The 25,665-nt window shown below is 42.6% G+C and overlaps 1 protein-coding gene across 4 annotated transcripts in view; it reads right to left on the reverse strand.

Moving 5' to 3' along the window:
- Nucleotides 1–1,464: 1,464 nt before the first annotated feature.
- The window catches only part of DPF3 (double PHD fingers 3), a 258,505-nt gene continuing 234,304 nt past the window's right edge, over nt 1,465–25,665 (reverse strand). For all 4 annotated transcript variants that reach the window (XM_047862552.1, XM_047862556.1, XM_047862554.1 and 1 more), the window contains exons 9-11: nt 12,546–12,658; nt 2,346–2,427; nt 1,465–1,818 (exon numbers count right to left, since the gene is read on the reverse strand). In XM_047862552.1, coding sequence (XP_047718508.1) covers nt 1,748–1,818; nt 2,346–2,427; nt 12,546–12,658 — 266 coding nt within the window. In that variant the 3' untranslated portion in view covers nt 1,465–1,747. The remainder of the gene's footprint in view (nt 1,819–2,345; nt 2,428–12,545; nt 12,659–25,665) is intronic.

The raw sequence follows: 25,665 nt of genomic DNA on the forward strand, positions 1-25,665 counted from the left end.
ACCCTTTAAACAAGATCATTATGTATACACAGAGCTCACTCGGAGACCACGGGCCCCTGCAGGAGAGTGACCCCCATCTCCTGCCACAGGTCACTCTGCCAGGCTGTCCGGGTCCACTGGCCAAAAGCAATTAGCCCGGGAGGGAGGCTCTTGCCAAGTCGAGGAGCGAACACTTCTGCCGGGCAGAAGTGGCCCAACTAGCCCAAGTCTCCAGGGCCTTCTTCAGGAGCTGAAGGACTAAAAATAACCTCGGCCTTTGTTGTACGCAGCCGGACCACAGAGATGGGGCTGATTTCAGGGAAGCCGAGCATGCGCGAGGGTCCCACTCACCGAGACCTGCCCTTTGGGCAAATGATTTTTCCAGAAATGTGTCAGTTATTGTGTGCTGCTGCCGTTGCCACTGCTACCGAGATTCAAAGACAGCCCGATCCGCTCCAGCCCTCGGGGCTGACTTCCAACACAGATTTCTCGGAAGCTCAGCCTCCCACCTCTTTCTTCTCAAAACATTTAAAAAAAAAAAAAAAAAAAAAAGCCAGAGTCCAGCATGTACCGGGGAGCTTTGGGGACAAGAGCAGCCCTCGAGCTGAGGATTCTGCATCATTGCCACCGTGATCATAAATAATCACATCCCCACCCCCCCCACACCCGACCCGGTTATTTGTTTTAGGTGACAATCATCTCTTCCCCATCCTGAAATCTCCAGAGTCGGGTATCAGGAGATAGTAGCAAACATACACTGGGTGGAAGGAAGAAATTACTTGGGAAAAGGAATTCGTGGTGTCACATCAATACTGAAAGGTTGCTCAGAGCTGCAGTCCTTTGTATCAATGTTTAGATTCTGGGCAGCCCGCACACACTTTCCTGGCTCTTTAGTCCCAGGGAAAGCTCCAGACCCAGGCTGGCTGGGAGGCAGAGCCTTAGCATGTCCCCTGCCATTGGCTGTGGCTTGTCTCACCTCAAGGATGCCCTTGAGAAGGTCAAGGAACTGCAAAGCCTGATCCTTTGCAAAGCCACTCCCGATGGATAACAAATACTGACGGGCTGTGGCGGGGCCTCAGAATTTTCCTCCCAATGTGTCTGCCCACTCCTCAGCACTTCTATTACCCTCCCCACCCCCCAGCCCCATCAAGAGACCACCCTGGCTGTAGACACCACTAGGTATCTGCTGGGGGTCCAAAAAACTGCTTTTTTTCTTCACAGAGACCAAGGAACAAAAAAGGATTTTCATCGTCAAGATGGCCTCCCGACTCTGAGTCTAGAAGTTTCCAGGGAGGCTTGTAATAAATAACAACTTCTCCACAGCCCTTTGTTCCTCTGCTGAGTTCAGGATGAAGAGCCGAAGCAGGAGGCGGGAGACTGTGTGAAGATTTCTTGGAACACAATAGATAGAAAACACCAAACTACACGTGAATGCCTGATAGGTGGTCACAAAACAAGCTTCCCTTAAAATGGGAGCCAGTGAGAGGGCCTCAGTGCTGGGGTAAATGTGAGGGGGTTCCACAGGGCCGGGGCTAGGGGTGTTCTTCAAAAGTGCAAGATCCTTCTGGTAGGAACAAGGAGGGAACGGCTGAAGTACCGGAACCTGTGTGTAGGAGGTAAGCAGACACCTCACCCTCTTGGTTCCACGTGGCCATGCCCTCTGTGACCACAGGTTTTCCTTACAGTTGGTCTGTCTGGATACATGGGAGCGGGGGCTTGATCTGGTTTGAGCTGGGCTCCGCCTCAGCCTCTCCAGCAACCTGGGGCCCTAGGCTTGGCAGCCAAAGGCTGAGGCCTTTTCTTTGAGCAGTTCCCAGCACAGGTGGCAGCTCCAGCTTCCTGCAAGAAACAAGATGGCGTTACCAGCAGCCACTCTCGCACCCTCAAGCCCCGCCCCTTGGCCCTAACTCCCGCAAGCCGCAAGCCCCGTTTCTCTTTTGACTTTCACAGCTGAGAGACTGAGTCCCCGGCCTGAAAATGCGCCGGAGCCTGCAGCTCGGCAGAGGGTAAGTGCCGCTCAGAAAAGTTAGGTGCTCGGAGGCGATCAGCTGAACTGCTGTAAAGCCCCTCATTCCTTGGCAGCCACCAGGTCTAGGCCAGTTCCCCGGGGAGGCTTCCTCCCCCACCACTTCTGCCACATGTCCAGGAAACGTCTCCTTGGCCCCCAAGTTGTCATTTCTGGGGGGTGGAACCATGCCTCGGTGTCCTCATCTGTACAATGGCCGTGGCCGTACCTACTTCAAAGGATCGTGACCATTAAATGAGACAAGATACGGAAAGGCCTCAGCACAGGCCTGCACCATAGTGAGGGCTCAGGAAGCGGTAGGAGTAGCTGTTGGGGCTACTGTCGACCTCATCATCATTACCTTCTGGGGGCTCAGCCACCGGGGGATTTAAACAGTACATGTGATAGCCACGGTCACAGTCATCGCAGAAGAGTAGCTGGTCCTGGCGGAGTACAGAAAAGGTGGAGAGGAAGAGAGAGAGCGTGAATTATTTAGGGCCAGCGTCCGGCCCCCACCTGCTCCTCCAGCCGATTCTGTGTGGATCCACCTTCCTGAATGCCCCTTTCCAGGCCCCGTTTGAAGTCTTCCCTGTCCCCTGAATATGCTTTGTGCTCTGCCCATACCTGGAAACTCCTCCTCTGCCTCCCCAACTATGCAAACCCTACCCCCACTTTAGGGTTCTGCTCAAATCATACCTCCTCCAAGAAGCCTTCCTTGACTACCACCTCACATTCAAGCTTAAAGAGATTCCTTATTCTTCTGAACTCCTGTAGCCAGTAACCCTGTCTCCATAAGGCAGAAAAACACTTTACTGCATTTCTGTGTTCCCCATGGTGACTGCCTAGTGCATAGAAAGAACTTTAAGCGTTTGAAAATTTTAATTGAATTCCTCTTAACCTTACCCTTTCCATCTGTGAAATGGGCAACAACCATACTTGATGGTAACATCTATGACACCTCAGAACCTTTGCAGGATTTCATTATGCCAATATAGAGAAATGCATGTGATGTGATGCCACCTTCCAGATCCCAAATGCCTCGTCAGGGGCTGGAGGCTGGAGCCCAGGTGAGAACAGGACCCTCTAGCGCTGTGTTTAACTTCCAAAGACACAGTATACACCTTTGCTCCTGTTCCTGGACACTCTCCCAGCCCCTGACCCCTGCTCTTCTGGACCATTCCCTACACACCTCCAGTCTTCCAGCTCTTCTGTTCTACAGAGATGTCACTAATCTACATCCAATGGAAGTTCTCTCTCGCCTCTTGCATCCCCACAGTTCCCTCTGACATTTAATTGCATTTTGCCTTAGGCCACAAAGCCAGATGTAGAGTAGACATGTACACACAATTGTTTTCTGGAATAGTTCCTTTTGGAATGTGCCTCCTTTGTCCTCTCCTTTACAGATCGTCAGGCCCTTGGGGCAGAACCTTGTCTGAACTCATCTCCACATCTCCTTCAGAACTGGCACACAGTAGAGATGTGTTTGTGATCTGGTCCCCATTATCCAGGTTCAGCTCTGCTCTATTCTTTGGACCTGCTTGGATGCCTTATAAGACGTTTGCAAAACTAAGTTTTGTATCAAATCTCACCCTGGCACCCCTCAGTATGGAGATCCTGGAAAAAGTAGATATTGAACTTGGAAACCCCTGTGAGCAAGCAATAAGGCAGGGGATATCATGAAAGACTTTTTTTTTTCTCTTTTAAATCATACTAACACCTTTCAGTGGTGCAATGGGAAGCTTTTGAAGAGTTAGCAACAGAGGAGTGACTGGTCACACATGGAATTTAGAAAGATCTCACAAGCTGCTGTGTAAGAATAGATACCTGGGTGGAAGGAGGTTGGTTCTGCAGGCTGAAAGGCCACTTAGGATGCACTACCACCATCCAGGTGAGAGGTGAACTCTGAACTAGGGTTGTGGCATGGGGAAAAGGTAAGGGTCCTGTTCCCATTTGAAAGTTATTGATTAGATGTAGAAAACGATAAAGAAGAAATCAAGAACATTACTGGGTTGTGGCTTGGTCGGCAAGCCAGATGATACAACCACCCATTGAGACATGGGCGGAAGAGTAGAGACGTGGGACATAGAAGGCAACCTCAGCCAGAGATATGTTATATACGTCCACAGATCATGCAATGGAGATGCCCTGGAGGCAGCTGGACAGCAGGAAAGATGCCCGATCATGAGATATGGATTTGGGAGACATTGGTGATTAAGAGGACAATGGAGGTCGTAAGACAGGAAGCCCGTGATATGTTACAGATGTCCTTGAACTTGAACTCACGGAGGGATGTCCATTAATTTCTTGAAATTATATGAACAAATTTGAAATTATATGCACAAATGTACATTTTTCGGAGAAAAGAGTAAGTCCATAGCTGTCATTGAATTTTCTGAAATATCAAGGACTCAAAAAAGGTTACTGAGATAAAGGCCAGAAACAGACCCTTGGGAATACCAACTGTAAGGGACAAGCAGAGAGAAAAGAGACTAAGGCAGCAGTCAGAGAGTTAGGATGAAAACCAGGATGGCGTGGTTTACTCCAAAAAATGTACACCACTGTTTTGGAGCTGAAGTAAGCTATATGACAATATGATTTAGGAATCATACAAGGAGGAACAAGTTAGGATGGGGACAGAAAATAGGGAGAGACTTGTCAGAAACAGTATTACTAAAGTCTTTAAGACACATGACTCCTACTATAGCGCTGACACAAGAAATACAAGAAGGTAGAATACAGTGGATTAGACTTTCCCAAAGGGAAACCAGGTGTCTCTAGATTTAAATACATTTTTCATGGGTTGATTATTGTCTAGTACCACATTCTCTTCTTTTCCATGTGCTTTTCAGGATAACTGCTTGTCAGGTCCACCCAGATCGGCCAGCTCATGGTAACCCCCATGAAAAACATAATTTAAGAACCTCTTACTCCCAAGTACCAGAGAACCAGTTCCAGTACAATGGCTATAGTTCCAGTAGAATGGGAACCCTAGTCTGGAATGTGCATGGCAAATCCCTGACTATGTGAGAGGTACCCTACTGCCCAAGCAGCCTCACCCTTGATTCCTCTCCTACAAGCAATGAGAAACCTCGGTATTAACACTGTTGGTAAAGCCAAAGACCAGAACTAACCCAAATGTCTATCAACAAGAGACTGTTTGAATTAACTAATGAAGAACTATGCAGCTGCAGGAAGAAATGAAGATTATGTCTAAATACTGTGGTGGAGTAATCTCAAAGATATCCAGTAAAAAAGCAAGGTGAGGAAAACAGGTGTGTTTGTTACTATTTTCCAAGAAAATGCATTTTTTTTCTGGATTCATTATAAGTATGGGTTCATACACATGAATTCTTACAACTTCATACATATATACATATAATGTTATATTTAAGTAGAAAGGAAAGATAAGCCATAATTTTTTTAAACTGCCACCTATGAGCAGAGTGAGGGAATAGTGTGAAAGAGCAGGAATAGCAGACAGATTTACTTGAATATCCTGTTTGTTTTAATAGACTCGATTCTGGAACCAGTAAATATTTTGCATAGTCACAAAACAAAATTCACACTGTAATTCCTCTAAAAATAAAAGAAAAATGAAACAAGTGAATCTAATTATGTATGAGTTGATGGCAAAACCACACAGAAAGTAACTATTTCAAGTGACTCTAAATCAAGTAGTTTGACTGTACATCCTTAGTCATCATCTTAGTTTTAAACAAAAATAAGTGTGTGTATGTGTATATATAAAAATATATTTCCTTTCAGCAATCATATTTTTGGTGGTAATAGTGGAATTAATATTCTGAAACTTGTACGTATCAAATGAATGATTATGTTGTTATTGAGAAGAATTTTGACATGCTTGAAAGAAAATACAGAGGTAAGATCAATGAAGTTAAGTAAAAACCCTATAGTTATTCCTGAGTATGAATTAGAAGTATCCGTAAAAATTCAAGTATCCATACAAATTCAGCATTTTGTCTTTAAAACAAACAAAAACATATTTTCTAGCTGTATCCATTTAAAATGCCCCAAAACAATGACAAATGAGGTAAAAATTAGCACCCCTAGTACCCCTATTATGTTCTCTAAAGATCATTGCCCACTGAAATGAACCAGAGGTCCTTGAAGAAATGGCTGGTTCCAGGTCCAGGGCATGAAATGTATAAATAACTTCACATATTGGAAAGCAAGGAAACCATCAAATACTATTGGGGTCATGTCTAAAGGACTCAAGATCCAACCTGATTACATTCTCGCTGGTCAAATATAGGACAATTTTAACTGTAATGGATTGAAACAAATGAGATATATTTAAATCCTTGGGTTCATAAAGATACTATTTATAAAAAAAAAAAAACAAAACCAAAACCTTGTCACCTTTGGAAGAAGCTAGGGAAACATCCCTTTATTTTTTGGTTTATTATCTTGATATAATTTTAGTCGTAGAGAAAGTTGCAGAACGGTACAGAGAGTTTCTGTACCCACTTTACTCAGCTTCCCTTAGTGTTGACATCTTACATTATGATAGGACGATCATGAAAAGCAGGATATTACCATTGACATAATACTATTGACTAATCTGCAAGCCTCATTTGAAATTCACCAGTTTTCCCACTTCTGTCTCTTTTCCCAACATCCAATCCAGGATCTCACATTGTATTTAGTTGTCCTGTATTCTTAGTGTCCTTGAATCTGTGACAGCTTCTCGGTTTGTCTTTCATGACCTTGATACTTTTGAAGAATCTAGGCCAGTGATTTTGTAGAATGTCACTCAATTTGAGTTTGTCTGATCTTTTTTCATGAGAAGATTGAGGGTGTGCACTTTGGGCAAGAATACTACAAAAGAGATGTGGTGCCCTTCTTAGTGCATCATATCAGGGCATTAATACCAATATGTCTTATTATGAGTAATGTTATTCTGATCAAATAGTTTAGGCAGTGTCTGCCAGTTTTTACTATAAAGTTATAATTTTTCCATTTGTAATGTATTAATAAGTAATCTGGTTGGGGAGATACTTTGAGATTATGCAAATAATCTCACCAATTGGCACCAATTGATTGTTCTTGCCTACAACAACCCAAAACAGTGATGTTCGCCTATTGGTGATTTCCCTCTTCCCTCTACACTTATTAATTGGAATTCTACGCTGAGAAAGAGTTTAACTCTTCCCTATTTATTTATTCAAATTTTTAAAGAGCAGTATGGATTTTGTTCTTTGGATTTTAATGCAACACTATCATTATTGACTTTGTTGCTCAAATTATCCCAGATTTGCCATTAGGAGTTCCTTCAAGTTAGTTCCTGTGTCCTTTAGGCATGCTTTATCAATTTTTGAGCACTTCCCTACTTTCTAGTACCACAGGATGCTCCAGACTTTTCTCGTATCTCCAGCCCTAGGATCAGCCATTTGTCCAAGGGTTCCTAATTCCTTTTACTGGAGAATGGTATTTAGAAACCAGTATCTGGGTACCATGGATCCTCATCGCTTCTGTGTTGTCATTGCTTCTAGGCTCTCCCAGAGAATAGAATTAGGAAGTAAATGTATGTGTAGGTACACGTGCGCACACCTGTATTTATTTCTGTATCTATCTACTATTACATATAGATATACATGTATACATGTAGAGAACTATACACACACATCTTATATAAAATATATAAGCATATAGATACACAATATGTTATATCAAAAATCATAAATTTATCCTAACACCCCTATTCCACCCCCAACACCACAGGATTCAGTCTAGCCTTCCCTCTTTGACTCTTCTTTCTGTGACATGGAGAAAACTGGCTCTCATTACCACAATATATACTTATTGGTTCGGACCTGTACACACATAAGGTAGTTTCAGAATGACTAACTTATATGCCTGTAAGAAACAAATTTACTAACTAGGGTATGATATTTATATAGTCTTTCTACCTTTAGCCTTAAAACACATAGTCGTGTACTGCTTTCTCAAGTTACTAAAGTTAGTTCTTTGCTTCCCCACCCTTCAGGATGGTGATGCTATCTATTTACATTAGGTTCATTTGCTACTGTTCATGTTCCAGCTTCAGTGCCCACCCCCCCCCCCAACATCCTGGTTGATTTTAGTATTTTCCTGTAATAGGGTATGTACAACATTACCTTGGTCCTAAGTGTCAGCGCTATACAAAAAGGCATTCTCAGAGAAGTGCTATCCAACCCCTATTTCCCTGTTCTTTCTGCCCCATCCCCTCCCACTGCTGTAGGTAACTGGTCTCTTTAGTTTCTTGTTTATCCTTCCTGTATTTCTTTTATACAAGCAAACAGATATATATATTTTTTCCTATGCCTTTCTTATAAGAATGGCAGCATACTATGGATACAGATATTGTGTTGACGTCGATTTTTTCATTTAATGATACTAAACGTAGAAATTCCAAATCAATTTATAAAAATCTGCCTCATTTTTCTTTATAGCTGCAAGTATTCCAGTGATGGCTATGCCATCATTTATTCAATCATCCTTCTGCATGTGAACATTTAGGTCATTTCCAATATTTTATCACTATAAACAATGCACCCATGAATAACCTTACGCACATGTATTTTCATAGTGTTATAAGTATACCTTCATGGTAGATTCCTAAAGATGAGATTGCTGGGTCAAAAGGTAAGTGCGTAGTGGTTGTGTTAGGCAGGCATTGCTAAATGTCCCTACAAAAGAGTGGTGCCACTTTGTACTCCCACTGACAATGTATGAGGGTGCCAATTTCCCCACAGCTTCATCAACAGAATGTATTCTCAGACTCTTTCTTCCCAGTTTGACAGGTAAGAAATAGTATCCCAGTCTTTTTTTCATTTGAATTTTTTAAATTATGAGTGTGTTCAGACATTTTTTTTTCAAATGTTTCAGGTCTATTTTTACATCTTTTGTGACTCTTCTTTCATGTTTTTACCCATTGTCTTTGTTTTTAATTTATTTATTTAAATTCGAGTTTAACATACAGTGTAGTATTGGTTTCAGGAGTAGAACTTAGTGATTCATCACTGACATGGAACACCCAGTGGTCATCCTAACAAGTGCCCTCCTTAATGCCCATCACCCATCTAGCCCACCCCCTCCACCTCCCATTTTCTGTCAGGTCTCTGGTCCCTTGTCCCTCAAATGTTAAGAGTTCTTTATATGTTAGGGGTATTAGCTCTTTATTTGTGGCATATGCTGCAAATATATCCTCCCAGTTTGTTAGCTGTCTTTTTACTTTATCATGGTTTTTTACTATGCAAATTTTTTAATGTTTATTCATTTTGAGAGAGACAGAGAGAGACAAAGGGATTTAGAACAGGAGCATCGGAGGGGCAGAGGTTGGAAGAAAGAGAATTCCAGGCAGGCTCTGCACTGTCAGCACAGAGCCTGATGCAGGGCTCAAACGCACGAACAGTTAGATTATGACCTGAGCCAAAATCAAGAGTCAGACGCCTAACCGACTGAGCCACCCAGGCAACCCTACTATGCAAGTTTTTCTGTAGCCAAATCTGTCAGTATTTTCTTTTATTGCTTCTTAATTGAGTCACAGAAAATCTTTCCTTATATTTAGACTAAAGAGGAATTCACCGATGTTTTCTTCTAATACTAACATGGTTTTATTTTTTATATTTAGATCCCCAGTCCATTTACAGACTGTTCTTATATATTATGTGAGATATGGACCTAATTTTATCTTTTACAAAATGATTACCCTATTGTGTCAGCACCATTTATGAAAATGTAATTAGAGGCAACCTTTATCCTAATACCAAAGGTCCATAGATAGCTGGGTCAATCTATGGGTTTCTTTTCTATTCCATTGGTCTATTTGTCTATACTGTTTTAACCAGAGGCTTTATAGTAAATACATAATAACTGATAGGGCTAGTCTCCACTCATAATTTGTTGTTTTCAGTGTTTTCTTGACTATTCTTGCATATTTATTTTTCCACATGAACTTTAGTATCAATTTGTCTAATTCCACAGAAGAGCTTGTTTGGTATTTTTATTGGGTTTGAATTAAATTTGTAAACTCAGGAAGAACTGACATCTTTCTAATGTTGAATCATTCTATCCAAGATCGCAAAAATGTCTTTCCATTTGCTCAAGTCTACTTCTGGGATTTTTCAAAAGTGTTTCAAACCTGTTTTTGTTTTTTCAAAAAAACCTTTTTTTTCCCTTTATATGGGATTTACACATTATCGTTAAGCTTATTTCTAAGTATTTCTTCTTTATTGCTATTGTAAATGGGATTGCTGTACTATTGTATCCTAACTGGCTGTTATTTGTGCATGTGAAGGCTATTAATTTTTGTGTGGTAATTTTATCAGCAGATAACATCCTGCTACCTTTAATGTTTGAGGTAACTTTATCATTGCTTCTCTAGGGTTTTCCAGATATACTATTCTAGTTTGTGAATTAGAGTTTTGCTACTTTGTTACCATTCTTATACCAGTAGTTGATTTCTCTTGTCTAATCACATTAGTTAATATCTCTAGCATGATGGCAAATAGTCATGGAAATAGTGGGCATCCTTACTTGGTTCCTGATCTTAGTAGAAATGCCTCTAGTGTTTCCCCATTAAATAAAATAATGGATTTAGTTCTAAGGTATAACAAGTTTATCATATTAAGAAATATCCCACAGGGGCGCCTGGGTGGCTTAGTCGGTTAAGCGTCCGACTTTGGCTCAGGTCACGATCTCGGGTCCGCGAGTTCGAGCCCCGCGTCGGGCTCTGGGCTGATGGCTCAGAGCCTGGATCCTGCTTCCAATTCTGTGTTTCCCTCTCTCTCTGCCCCTCCCCCGTTCATGCTGTGTCTCTCTCTGTTTCAAAAATAAATAAACGTTAAAAAAAATTAAAAAAAAAAAAGAAATATCCCACAATTCCTGATTTGTTGAGTGTTTTTTTTTTAAATCACGAATAGGTGTTGAAACTACCTTGTGATTTTGAAAACTGATAAATAAAGGGAAAGAACCAAGCATTTATCCTACCTTTTCTATATAATCTAAACTTGAGAGTAACCAAATATAAGGTTGGAAAAGTTTCTCTTTGCAGAAATTCTACTTTGCAGTAATTCTACTCCAGCTAGTAAACAAAGAAGAAATTATAAAATAAGAATATCACTATTTTGCAACCTCTAATGACACAGTCAGTCTAGGGGCACCTGAGTGGCTCAGTGGTTGGGTGTCTGACTCTTGATTTTGGCTCAGGTCATGGTCTCACGGTTCATGGGTTCAAGCCCCATGTCAGGCTCTGCGCTGACAGTGTAGAGCCTGCTTGGGATTCCCTCTCTCCCTCTCTCTCTGCCCCTTCCCCGCTTGTGCTTGCTCACTCCACTATCTCTCTCAAAAATAATAAACATTTAAAAAATAATCAATCAAGTTGAAGATCATCAATAGCTTCTACATTCACAAAAAGAAATATACCAGGCATTAAATACTTCCTGATAAAAGAATACACACTACTTATGAAGTAGTCTTGAGATATATATGTGTGTGTGTGTGTGTGTGTGTATGAATATATATATACATATATATATATGTATAATCAATTCCCATATATACTATATTATCATATATATTTTTTAATATTAGAGCCAGAGAGAAAGACCCTGAATTTGATGAGGATTCTAGTTCTAAGCACCAATATACAAGAGATATAAGAGACAGAGGGAAATGTCAAACACCAGTATAGGGATGTAGTCAGTAAAAATACAGTCCTGGGAAACTCGGCTGAACAAATGAACTGATTTCTTAAACAAAAATTCAAGGGGGAAAAAAGAGAGCAAAATGGAGGGGAAACATACATGCTAAAAGAAACTTTAAAGACATATCAACTAATTGCAATGTATGAGCCTTATCTGGATCCCAATTCAAATAAACAAGCTACAATAAAAAAACATTTAAGACAGTTTAAGGCAAGGCAACACTCAAGACAATTGCGGCAATAGGAATGTTAACTGGATGTTTGGTTATATTAAGGAATTATTGATTCTTTTTTAGTTATGTCAACATTTTTGTCACTCTTGTTAAAAAGTAAGTCCTTATCTTTTGGGGAAACATGAAATATTTACAGGCAAAGTGATATTATGACCGGGATTATGTGGGAGGATGTGGGAGGATATTGATCATAGTTGAAGCTGGTGGTAGGGTCTATCAGTTTCATTATTTTCTGTACCTTTGTATAAGTTTGAAATCGTCTGTAACAAAAAGTGTGTTTTTTTTTAATTCTGCATTTATTAGAGTTAACGTTTAGACCCAATGAGATCACGTACTCTGGAACATGGTGTAAATGGTCAGGCACAACCCAACCATAAGCAGTGGGCACCACTGTCTGTCACTGAACCCTCAAGGGAAAGTGGCAGTGAGGTAGCCTCTGGCTGTCACCTCCTACACCTCCCTCCACAGGCACAGAGAGCACCCAAGGTCCCTGTTGGGCAAGGAGGGGTTCTGACATTTTCCCCAGGAGCCCAGTGACAAGATTCCTTCCTCCTTTTCCACCCCTCTAAGGATTCCCAGACCCTTGGATTTCTCCCTCCTGCAAGGGAAGTCCCAAACTCACATCATTCTCCGAGGTCCCACAAAGGATGCAGGATTTGCACTCTATGCACTGCCACTTGTAGGTCTTGACGGCCTCGGTCATGTTCAGGGTGAACTGCAGGCAGGTTGGGTGACCTGCAAGAAGCAGAAATGGCAGCATAAGGGCCACAGGATCTGACCTGTCACCCCTCAACATCACTTTAACCAAAAACACATTTATGCCCAACTTAGAGGAAGGGCAGGTAACACAGGCTGGGGGAAAACTGGGTCCCTACCCACACCCCTCACAGCCACCTGCAGTTACATCAGATCAAGGCCCAAGAGAGATATTGGCATTAACCCTGTTACCGGGGATAGATGCCATCCACGTCCTCTTGCCCTAAGAGTCGCGTCCCCTTGAAGGTGTAACCGGTCGATGAGGACAGAAAGTGGCGATCAGAGAGGAAGAGAAGGGAAATTGTGGAGTGTACTGTACAAGGCAGCACCATGAAAGTCACCAGCATTTCGACCCAAACCTCAGCATCAACCGTGACAGGAGCAACACATAAGAGCTGTTTGGAGCTAGGCCTTCCAACCTGCACAGTTGTCCACATTCACACTGCCTCCAGGCACAGGGAGTAGGTCAGAAGGAGCGTGTGAGCTTTCCCAGGGCAGAGTCCAGGGGCTCTGTGAAATAGCACTGCACTGCTATGTAAAGAATCCATGCCCACACCCAGGACACTAGTAGAAGTTCACGCCCTGCACGGTAACAGGAACCACGGAGGAGAGTGGCCTGGCAGGCAGGGCAAAAAAGTGTACCATAGCATCACAATGACCAGGTCTATCCACTGGTCCTTACTCTTCTCTATCCCAAGTATCATGTTAGCCAAACCATTAGCAAATCAGGGGCGGACACTAATTGGGGATGGACATTAAGCTGTGACCTAAGAGCACACAGTCCCAGTGGCCCATCATCCAAGGCTTGGCATGAAGGGCTGGACTCTCTTTGCAGCCATGGCACACCCAAAAGAGAGATGCCAGCCCTGAGAGAGCAGCTATGAGCCATAGAATGTGAAGACTCTTGGCCTTCTACTTGGCAGGGAAGAGAAACTTGGGTGATGTTCCCAGGTTTTGCAGGAATCTGCCCACAGCACCCAAGGCAATGTCCATGACTGACTCTGTCACAAAAGAACTGGGAGCTCTGCTGGGGGTTCACCCTTTTCCAGAGCCCCCAGCTCCACCAAACCCACCACATAGTGTATTGCATTGCTTCTTGCTTGTAAGGGAACGTGTTCTCCCAAAGAAGAATACTAAAGAGAGGGGACACCAGTTAGAGCCAGTCCTACCAACCTAGTACCCTCCACAGATAGTCAGGACCCCACATGGTAGCACCACCCCTTGGCAAAGCCACATCCCAGCAGGAGGTCCCCATTTCCTCCCTTCCAAATATTCAGAGGGCTGGTTACATTGTGGTCATTCGGGAACATGCTGTCTATTCAGTCAACATAAGGATCCTTCAAATATGAGCGTCCACAAATATAAATCTCATGGAGTCCTCTCTGAGAGAATAAGAGTGGGGATGGAAATGACTCATCAGTGCGGAGCACAGGGGACACTTAGCAAGGAACACACAGAAGCATCGAGAGAGGGCAGATCTAAAAGCTTTTCAAGGACTCACCAGGTGCCATCCAACTTAGAAGTTCCCACAGCTCTGAATTAATAAGGCTCTCAAAGTGCCACCATGGCAATGACCCAGAGAGAAACAAGCCCAGATGAATATCCAGCTGATATTCTTGAAAACATCTCAAAGATCTGTCTAAGAATGACACAGGGTTGTTCTCAATTCCAATCTCCCAGAAAGAATACTGGGGTGGGAATGAGAGAGAAAACACCAGCTTGAGGTTCTGAGTGGTATGGGCTGTGGATGTCCAGGATCTCAGACAGGGCACCCTTGGGTAGGTTGAAGATGAGTCCATGGAGCAGATACCCATATATGCAAGTCGATTTTGCCCAGTTCTGTGGCTTCATCCCAGCCACAACCAGCTGTCTTGAGATAATTGTTCATTAACTTAACAGGCATTCCCTGAGCACCTGCTAGGCCACTCATTGCATTAGACAAAAAAAGATACAGTGGTGAGCAAGGCACCCCAAACCCTTCTAATGCAGCCAGAGAGAACTCAAATTAATAAGCTACATGCACACTTACCGTTGTGTGATAGGTTCCATGAAGGAAAATCATAATGAAACAAAGCACAGTAGAACCTCACCTAGTCAGAGATGTCAAGGAAACCATCCAAGCAAGATCTTTAAGCTGATACCTGACAGATAAAGAGGACTTAGCTGGTTTGGAGGAGGGAGGGTGAGAGGCACCTAGAGGGGTACCTGGAGCCAGATTACACAGGGACCTAGAGCCCTTATTTAAGGATTCGGGGCTTGAAAATCATTAAAGGGTTTTAAGCAAGGCGTTGACTGGATCACACTGTGTTTTAAAGGAGCATTCTTTAGCATGAGAGACCTTTGGGGTGATGAAGCAGTCTGTACCTTGATGGTGGTGGCGATTACATATGTGGAAGATTGCATAGAGCCGTACATATACACACATGAGTACTCATGCATGTGTATGCCTGTAAAACCAGTAAAATGTGAATAATTGCATCGATGTTGGTTGCCTGGCTTTGAGAGTGTACTACAGTTATGTAAGCCGGTACCATGGGGAGAAACAGAGCAAAGGGTGCATGGGACCTCTGTGTAATATATTTTTGTAACTTTCTAAGAAGCTATCATCATTTCAAAATAGAAAGTTGAAAGGATATTTTTAAATAAGGAAAGCACAAATAAAGATTCAAATCATCAAAAAGGAAGGTAGGAAGGAAGAAGCTGCTGTCTAAGAAAAGAATGTGTTGGGGAACAGGGGGAAAGGGAGAAATTGCTGCCAGGAAGCCAGTCAGAAGCTACTGGGAGAGAGACAAGGATGGTTAAGCTAAGGTGGAGATTTCAGAGTATTAAAGAAATCACTGATAGGACTCAACAACTGTTTGAATGTTGGGAGTGTGGGGAGAAAGAGATGATGAGAATATTCTCAAGGTTCTGGATCTAAGAACCTGGGTGGGTTATGCAATAGCTTTACTCAGACGAGAAAGACTGTAATAAGCATAGAAGGACTTGATGCAGAGCAGGGAGAGAGGGCTTCTCTCTGTCTGGGGCATGTTGAACTTGGGAAGTTTGGGAGCCTTCCGGTAGAAATGTCAAGTGGAGAGTCAAATATATGGATTTATAACTCAAGAGAGAAACATGGACTAGACATATAAATTTAGGAGCCGTTGCTAAATAGGTGGTCATCGAAACCATGAGAATTAATGAAGTCATCGAAGAGAAGGGCAAAGGGAGGAGAAAGGATGAGGAGAGAACAGAGGGGAGAGAAAAAGGTCTAGGACTGCACATAGAGAACTCAACTATTTAACAATGAAAAGAAAGAACCAAGAGAGGAGACTGGGAAGGATGGCCAGGGAGGTAGATACAAACTATGCAAGCATGGGGTCAGAGCAGACAAAAGAAGAGATTTCAAGGAGAAAGGGTGGTCAGTTGTGTTGACTTCCACAGGTTCTTGGTTTATCATTGCTTAATAAAGACCCAGAGTGAGGGAGTGTTGACAGATCAGAGCAAAAGCTGCCCTACTAATAGTAACACTCCAGGAGTGTCATCTTCCCTAGGAAGGAAGGTCAGCACATTCCAGAACATGACATGGAATTCAGTAGCCAAATGTGCATGTGGGGCTGCCTCTGTGGGTAGGGATGGAGGGTGGCATGTGTGCTTTGTGCCAACAACATTCCACAAATATTTATTAAGAGCTAATTCTATATTCAAGTTCTCTTAGACCACTGTGCCAAGCTCTGAAGACATTTTCTGGAATAGCTTTGGACCAGTGAACAGTAGCAAGTGGTTTCTGGAAACTCCTGTTGGAAGTCTCTGAAAATATCCTATGGGCTTTTTCTGTGTTTCTGTCTTGAGAAAGTCATCAGGGTCCCCAAAGGGAACAAAGCTCACACAGCCTACCCCCGACTCCTAACATCCCCAGTAAAATGCAGAAGTAGGATTAGCCTCAGCACTAGCTACAGAGCTCTGTCAGCTCAAAATTCAAGGCATCACTGAAGATCAAGAGGAAAGTAGAGAATGCAACGTCTTAGCTGGGGAGGGTGAGGCACAAGAAGTTAAGTCACACAAGCAGCCATTAGCAGGTGCAAAAATTATGTCTAAAACTAAATCCTCTGTGTTGTCACAACAGGTTGACTGCCTGTTGCCTGTCTCTAATAACTGGAAAAATCATTTGCTAGATAAAACTGTAAGAATACAAATTCTTATCTACCATAGAAATGACTGAAATAATGCATACTGTTGGACAAAGGAAAAAGTTTCTAAGGAAAATGCTAGTAACCCATTCCTGAGTTTGAGTCCGAAAACTCCTCATTTTTGCCCAGAACTACTTTCTAAAATCCTTGGAAGTAAGACAGTAGATATAGTCTTCCAATTCAAGGGTAGAAAAAAGAGACACATTGGTGTAAAAAAATTTTTTACTTATAGTCACTTGCTACTTAAAGATGCCCATTTCAACTCTTTTGTAAAGTTAACTATCATTCTGTAAGTCATTTGCTTGGAAATTTAGTTTTTCTTATCTCCAGCCTCCTTAAGGCAAGGAATACCTGTATTGCTATTTAAATAGCCCTATGGAGTGAAGGGGAAACAACCCTTCCCAGGTCTCTGTGGGCGAGATGAATCAACAGGACATTTATAAGATTCCAATGACCAAAATGAATTTAGAAAGTGCTGCAGTGTGAATGACTCATCCCAGCCAGATCATTAGAAACCAAGCCCTTCCTGAGTGTTCCACCAAATTTCTTCCATCGGGAGGGCTCAGTAAATCTTCTGCCTGCTTATTTAGTTGGTCCTATAGTGACTTGGTGTGAAGACGCATTCCTAATCCAGCTCTACCTCCTTCCAAAATTGACCTCCATCCTCTGTAAAAGTTGAAAAAAATTTAACACATGGTCACCACGTGCTAGAAACCTAACTTCGGAACAGTGTTTTCAGACAATAGGAATTTGGCTCCAGGGTGCTATCGCAGAAGGTAGGAAGAAAAGGGAAACCAGTAGGATTTAAGAAGCTTCTCAGAAAAGAAGAGACTAAGAGAGTGAATGAGACTAAGGTGAATGCACCATAACCTACCGAGCTCAGTGAAAAAAAAGAGAGGGCTGGCATCTGAAAGCAGTGACAACTCCCTCGCCACTCGAAGAACACAGCTCATGACTTCTCAGAACCCCTGGACTAGCTACGGAGAATGTTCCGGGGACAGCAAACGGGATTTCATGGTATTTGAGTGAGAAGGCACACAGATAAATATCCAGGCAAAAACCAGTTTCACACTCACATCTCTTCCTACACACGCTCATATGCAACTGCCCACACACATGGGTATTTCCAACCTTTCAGAGACGAAAATATCTAAGTATACCTTGTTGATTAAGCTCACATTACAACTGTGACTTAGAAGTTACCAGAAGTCATTAACCAATCAATATCACTCTACAGATATGCAGCACAGTGAGAAAAACACAGTTCATTTTCAACAAACCCTGGGCAAAGCTGGACAAAGTGCTGTGACACATATCTCTTATATTATGGCCCTTATAAAGAGAGTTTTTTACTTCACCATCACCAATATTGAATTTGGACTAGGCTAAGCCACATTGCTGATTAAATGACAGCTCCAGAAAAAAAAAACCCACAGCATTATCTTGCTAGCGATGTGCTAAAAATATAAATAAAACAGATACAAATAACTGTGGAACTAGCATAGTCTATTATTTATTCATTGTGAAATTATAAACACCTAATTATATTTTATTTCCTTATTTATCAGTGTTGATCTCTTAAAAACCAATTTCTCAGGAAAGAAAAACCTAAATATCCATGATTTCCAGGCAAGTAAGTGCAAGCCTCAAATTGCACTCATTGGTCTGATGCTTAGTTTATAGAAATTACATTATATAAAATATGTAGGATCAATTCCAGTCTGAAATAGCACCAAAATCAGGTCTCCATGGGCATTCATTAAAAAATAATTTGGCTCAAATTTCTAACAGTTTCCTATATTCATACACACATAAAGTTTCTAATATTTACATATTGCAAAAATATGTAAGAAGCTTTAGCTGAAGAATTATGCAAAGTGCAGTCAAATTGGAATCATCCATGCTAAAGAGTAATTTGAGGAGAAAAAAATATTACTAGCTCACTCTGGGAAGCCTCTCATTCAATCAGATCCATTCATTCTCACTTATTCTCTCTCCCTTACTCCTGTCTGTCTCTCTCTGTCTCTGTCTCTGTCTCCCCCTCCCTCTATTTCTCTCACTCTCTCCTTTCCACCCCCCTCCACTCTGAGACTCAGCTTGTCAGGTAGAGGGAATGAGGCTCTGAATCATTATACTTCGTCTGTAAAGGGGAGAGCCAATTCTGAGCAATCGAGAATTCAACCCCTGCACACACATATTATGACAAGTATGTTAACCAGGCACTGCTTCTTCACATAGCTTATTTCCCAGGCCCTGCTTTGTAAACCTTCTGTAGTGGTCTGCAGGTTCAACTCTCATCTGCCCCAGCGTTACTTCTAACGCTAAGACATCCACAAATCAATGACACGATAGCATTCCAGAGGCACCCGTGTGGCTCCCTTTTTTCCTCATCATTTTTAATGTACTTCAAAAAGACAAAGAAGAGAAGGAGAGTAGAACGGGTAAAGACCAAACAGACAAACACGCATTAAAAATAAATGACGGTATGAGCCATAGCTGCCTTTTGCTTGGGCAACACTTCACTGTGCAGCAGGTTCAACTAGTCATAGAGGTCTGCTCATCCTCCCTCAAAGCTGCCAAACTCTAGGGCACCCAGATGTCTTGTGCAAGGCAAAGCACAGACATTGTTACACTGGTCATTATTATCAATAACTATATAAAGCATATTCATGCAAAAGCATTAGAGGCACATTTAGTGGGCTAAACAGCTAAGGGCTTGTGGCATCATTCTCAAAGTGCCCTAGAAATCCTACCCCCCTCCAAGTTTTCATGGTCAAGAATAGTTCAAGACAGGGCACCTGGGTGGCTCAGTCTGTTAAGCAACTGACTCTTGACTTTGGCTCCTCATCATGAGTTTAAGCCCCTCATCAGGCTCAGTGCTGACAGCTGAGAGCCTGCTTGGGATTCTCTCTCTCCTTGTCTCTCTGACCTTCCCCTGCTCACTCTCACTCTCTCTCTCTCTCTCAAAATAAATAAATAAATAAACTAAAAAAAAAAAAAAAAAGAATGGTCCAAGATAGAGTCTCATCTATAAACCTGAAGGCATGTGGTTGATCGTCTTTGAGTGAAATAATGGAACAAGTCAGCCTTGACCTGGACTTATATAACTTACCTGACTGGCCCAGGTGAGGACCAAGGCACAGCATTAGAAAGAAGTCAAGAGCCATGGTAATGATCCCAGCATCCCTAATGAGTCACTGCAGGTGAGGACCAAGGATAATTTATCCATTCACTCATTCCCTCGATAGTATTGTTGAATAAATGAATGTGGTGGGCACTCTTCTAGGCGTTGGGGATACAGCAGAGAGAAAAACCAAACCCTGCCCTCATGGAGCAAGTACCACAATTTGAGATATATTGCAGCATCTGAGCACTTGTCCCTTGGACAAGTCATTTTGCCTCTCTGAGCACTAGTTTTCCAATACATTAAATGAAAGGATAAAAACCTGCTATCCATAAAGCTGTAGCTCTGTGCCTATGCCACTCACAAACAGTATTTTTAGAGATATCATTAATCCCAAATTGCCCATCTGGTTGGTGGGATAAACAAAGCTTCTAAAGTTGCCAGCTAAAACTCAAAGGGAAAACAGGAACTAAGAAGGAAATTAAAACAAGCAGTTAGTGCTGCTAGATTCCTGTCAACTTTTCCACTGGGCTATCCCAGTATTAGTCCAATACCATGACAGAAAGCAAAAGAAATCTAGAAACCTAAAGCACTTCCATCGACCACACCACCTATCCCCATGCAATAAGTTGGACCTCTTCAGATGTGCTGTCAATGAATCTGCAGACAGAGGCCTTGGGAAAGTTTTCATCCGTGAAGAATATTGGATCTGGGTCGAGCTGGTCATGTGACAGTGGGCAGGTATTGCAAGGCCGGCAGTGGAAGAAGAGGGTCACCAACACATATTCAGGAGAGAGGACAGGCTGGAGATGTAGATTTAGATATAATCCAGTTTGGGTGGTAGATGAAACCTTGGCACTTGGTGAAATATTCGGGGAGAGACCACAGAGTAAAATATTAAAGGGATTTTGTTGGAAGGAGAGGGAAAGGTAACCACTGGAATGAAGCAATTCAGGCTGATTTGACTTTCAAAACTTTAGCTGGAAGTGTAGATTGTAGGCAACCATCTGCCAGTAATGTTTGCTCCACAACAGTGTGTGGAGGCCAGACTGAATCATTGTTCAGAGCCAAACATCAATATCAGATGTGAATCCCTGACAGTGGCTGTGCATTTAGGGCCTCTCTGGACATTAAGAGCATCCAGTCATGGGTGTTGGCTAAAGGCTCTGGGTTTTCCTTGGAAACGTGAGCCTGAAGAAAAAACTGTTGCTCATGTTAGAGACTCTGTAATCCCTGTCCTTCCTTCTTGAGGGTTTTGTGGCATAACTGATGGGTAGCTGTTGGAAAAGAGCAGTTATTCATCAATATTTCATTACCTGTATCCTCTGGCTGTCAATATTCCATGAATTAGAAGATGGATTCATGGGTGGTCTAAGTTCTTGAGTTGTCTGAGAACCTATGAGATGGTATTCTAATTTATTTCTTTCAAAAATATTTGAGTTGTACCAAGTCAAAAGAAAAAACATACTTTCTTGTTTTTTTTTTTTTATCCTTTTCTATGTGACACTGGGAAGAAATCATAGAAGTGCCTGGAAGCAGAGGAGTGATACTATGCCTGTGACACTTTGTTTTACGTTTGATTTTTAAATCACTTTTAGTCTATTTTTGAGGGTTCTTCTGGCTGCAGTTTATTGCTTGTGATCAGGTTCTTACAGAAAAATAATTCTATCTAATTTGACCAAATTCACTGAGCACCTACAAACTGCTAGGAACTGTAATAAGTGATAAAGTTTCAAAAACAAATGACACATGGGTCCTGCCTCGAGCAGCTCAAGTTTAGGAGGTGTGATAGGCAGCCTGTAAGATGGCCACTAACCACCCCCCCTTCCTGGTATTTATAAGCTTATATAATTCTCTCCTCTTGAGTGTGGGCTGGACTTACTGAATCATCTCTATCAAGTAGAATATGAGAAGTGATGGGATGTCCCTTCTAATATTGAGTAATAAAAAGACTGGCTTGCATCTTTGGCATACTCTCTTATGTTTTCTCACAAACCGCTCTAAGGGAAGCCAGCTGTTGTGTTGTGAGATGATCTATAGAGAGGTCTATATTGCAACAAATAAAGGGAGGCCTCAGTCCAACAGTCTTGGAGGCAATGAATCCTGCCATAACCATGTAAGTGAGTTTAGAATTAGAACCTCTCCTGTAGAGCCTTCAGATGAGATCACAGCCCTAAATGATAAGTTGACTGCCACTTCATGGGAGACCTTGATCCAGAGGCACCCAGCTAAACCATGTATGTTCCTGTCCACAGAAAGTATGAGGTAATAAATGCTTATGGTTTAAGCTATTAGGTTTTGGAGTAATTTGTTATACAGCAACAAATAACTATTATAGGTCGTATTTTTTTTAATGACTATAATACAATATACCTAGTACTATAAAAGGGAATGAATAAAGTGATTATAGATGGAGAAGCAATAAATAAGGGGGGGGGGGGCTTGGGAAAAGCCTGAGAGGAGGTAGCATTTGATCTGGGCCTTGAAGGATGAAGAATTATTTGCTAAGTGGGAAAAAAGAGAGAGAGAGAAAAGAGCATTACAGAGTTTAAGGTGCATGGTCCACTTAAGCAAAACAGCGTATCTCAAAGAGAACAGGAGAAAAGGCAAGTGGCAGAAGATAATGCTAAAAAGGTAAGAAGAAAGATTGTCAAGGGTCCCTTATGCAGGCATGGAGATCTGAATTTGACTCTGTAGGCACTGAGGAACCCTCAGAGATTTTTAAGCAAGGACCTGATTTGCTTACATGCATGCTTTGGAGAGATGACTCTGGTGGCAGGACAAAGGGTAGATTAGCGGAGATGGCTGGGGCAAGATGATCAGTTACAATACCACTTATTCTACAAATTTTTATTGAGCACTTGTGATGTGCCAGGCGCTGTGGAGAGTGCTAAGCAATGAGTTACACAGACAAAAGTTCTACTAATGTTGAGCTTAGGTTCCAGAGTGGGGGCACTAGTCCAAGACCAGCTTTATAACTGCAGGAATAAATCAGGGAAACATTTGAGGGGTAGAACTGGTCAACAGAACCTGATTCTTACCTGGATACAGGTGTGAGCAAGAGGAGGGACTCAAAGATGACACCAAGATTCCTAGATTGGGCTGAAGAGTGGATGGGCCACACTGTTAGCTGAGATGGGTATGGAGGGCTTGCAAAGAGTAATATAGATTCAGTTTTGGCACGTGGCACTTGTGCAAGTGAGACATTTGGTGAAGATATCCAGTGTCAGTGAGAAAATATGGGTCTATGTTCAAGAGAGAGGACAGGCTGAAGATGTAGATTTATAAATCATCAGGTAGGGGCGGTAGATGGAGCCCTGGAACTTGGTGAGATACTTGGGTAGAGACCACAGAGGGAAGAGCGGGGAGAGTAACCACTGGAACTGAAGGCATCACAGGGCATCGACAAGAGAACTCAGTGAGAAAGAGACTACGTTGTCACAAAAGGGCCAGGAGAGCCTGGAGAGAGTCCTTCAAGGCATCCAAGGAAAAGGAAAGGATGGCCACACCATCAAGTGAGAGAGGAGGGAAGATAAGAACTGAAAAGAACAAGCCATTGATCACTGGACAAAGTGGTCTCTGGTAGTAGTGCACCCTCACGCCTCTCTGGATGGCTGGATGTTTTCAGCATTGTAGAGGGAAGAATTCACGAGAAGATTCTCTTGCAACATGCTTCTCCTTCGACAGGCTTTGTCCTTCACTCTCAAGCTTGGAAATGCCATATGAAATAGTCTCAGGAATACTGTCTGTATCTGCTTCCATTCATTGATAGCAGGGGTCAGTTTTTGACAGAGATTCCACGGCCAAAGTTAGAGCCTACCAGGATCAGTTTCCATCCTGTCCCCAGAGATGCATCAAGTCTCTGGAAGCCAGTTCTTTCTCTCTACCCTTGGACTGAAGCTCTTCAGTCTCCAGTTTCAGATCCCTGCCTGCAAGTCTGGAGCAGGTCCTGGTGGAGGCTTCTCCCACAGCCCAGAGTCTGGTCAGGTGGATCTGCATATTCTCCAGGAATTCCCAGATCCAGGAGGGAAGTTGTTGGCACAGACAGGAGAGCAGCAGACTGAATGGTGAGGAGAGGGGAGGATGGAAATGATCACCAGGCAGCAATGTTGGTGACTGTGGTGCTTTTATAAAATGTCCACAAATTCTTTAATCCTCCTCTTTTCAAGAGTTGGAAGCTAGTCTCCAAACATTGAATGTGGGCTAGACTTAATGAGCTGTTTTAAGAAATAACAGTAAAAGAGGAAGTAACAATATGTAATTGTGGAGTCTATATTATAAAAAGGTAACTCAAGTTTCCATTTTGATCTCTTCCTCCCTCTCCTCCACCCTCCCTCCCTGCCTCCTTCCCTACCCTCACTCTGGAGAAAGTCAGCTGCTACATTACCAGGTGCCCAATGGAAACACCTACATGGCAAAGAACTGAGAGTGGCCTCAAGCCAACAGCCAGCAGAGAACTGAGGCCCTCAATCTAACAGCCTGAGATGAATGGAGGCCCGTCAACAACACGTGAACAAGCGTAGAAGTGACTCCTTCAGCCCTAGTCAACCCTCGAGATGACTGCAGTCCCATCCAACATCTTGCCTACCACCTCATGAGAGAACATGTGCCAAAACCACCCAGCTAAGTCATTCCCAGATTCCTGACCCCAGAAACTATAAGATAATAAATGTTTGTTGCTCTAAGCTGCTGAGTTTGGGAGTAATTTGTTACACAGCAATAGATAACTAATACACTGGCAAAGGAGGATCAGTAAGGGGTCTGGTGGGAAGGCTCTAGAAAAGCCAGACATTTGACAAGACTCCTGCTGAGTAAGGATCCCAGCCACAGTGAGGGCCAGTGCTGGGCTAAATAATGAAGGCATAAGTGGGGTTTGGGATTTTATCTAATTTCTCCTCCATGGAGGGCTATTACTTTTTAAAGAAATCATCTTTAAAAGAGCTAAGAGTGGAAACTAAGATAATTTAAAGGGTGACGTGGGGGTGACTAGAAAAGGAAGTGAATAGGTGTGAAACCTCACAATGCAACAGAAACACACCCAAAGCCTTCCTGAGTCCAACCTGTTGGCACAGTGTGGGCCAGAGGGCCCTTCTCTACCATCCAAGCTGCTGCCTTTGGCCTCTGTTCTTGCCCTCCCCTCCCCTGTCTCCCCCTCCCCTTGCTGCACCTTCCTTCCACTTTCCTGAGTCTATCTCACCTCCAACAACATTTCTGTTCAGCTTCCCTGGAACAAGTCCTCCCTGCTAGCAAGTCAGGGATTTCCTGGAACTTCAACAAACTGATATGAGCAGAACAACAACCTACAGCCAGTATTTTGACCTAAAGCAAGCAATTCTTGGATATCTTCATGATCATTACTCCTAATATTGTCAAGTAAGCATCTTTCTAGTCACTGGTTTCATTGGATGAAATTATTGATTTCATTACTGGGGGGACAACAATCCTGTGAGGTGGGCAGGTCAGATCTAAATATTTCTGATTTACAGGCAAGGAAGCCGCAGTTCAAAATGGTTCTGGCAACAAGCAAGCAGCGGATACAGGGCTAGAATCCACATTTCCACACTCGAGTCCTTTGGACCCTTTACCTCACCCCATGGTCTCTCACTACATGGTGTTCCAAGATAGCTGACCCACATGCAGCTGCCCAACTCCATTTCAGGTTCCTTAAGTTGCTAAATATAATAGCATTTTCC

Source organism: Prionailurus viverrinus, chromosome B3, assembly GCF_022837055.1.
Source record: "Prionailurus viverrinus isolate Anna chromosome B3, UM_Priviv_1.0, whole genome shotgun sequence".
Classification (NCBI taxonomy): domain Eukaryota; kingdom Metazoa; phylum Chordata; class Mammalia; order Carnivora; family Felidae; genus Prionailurus; species Prionailurus viverrinus.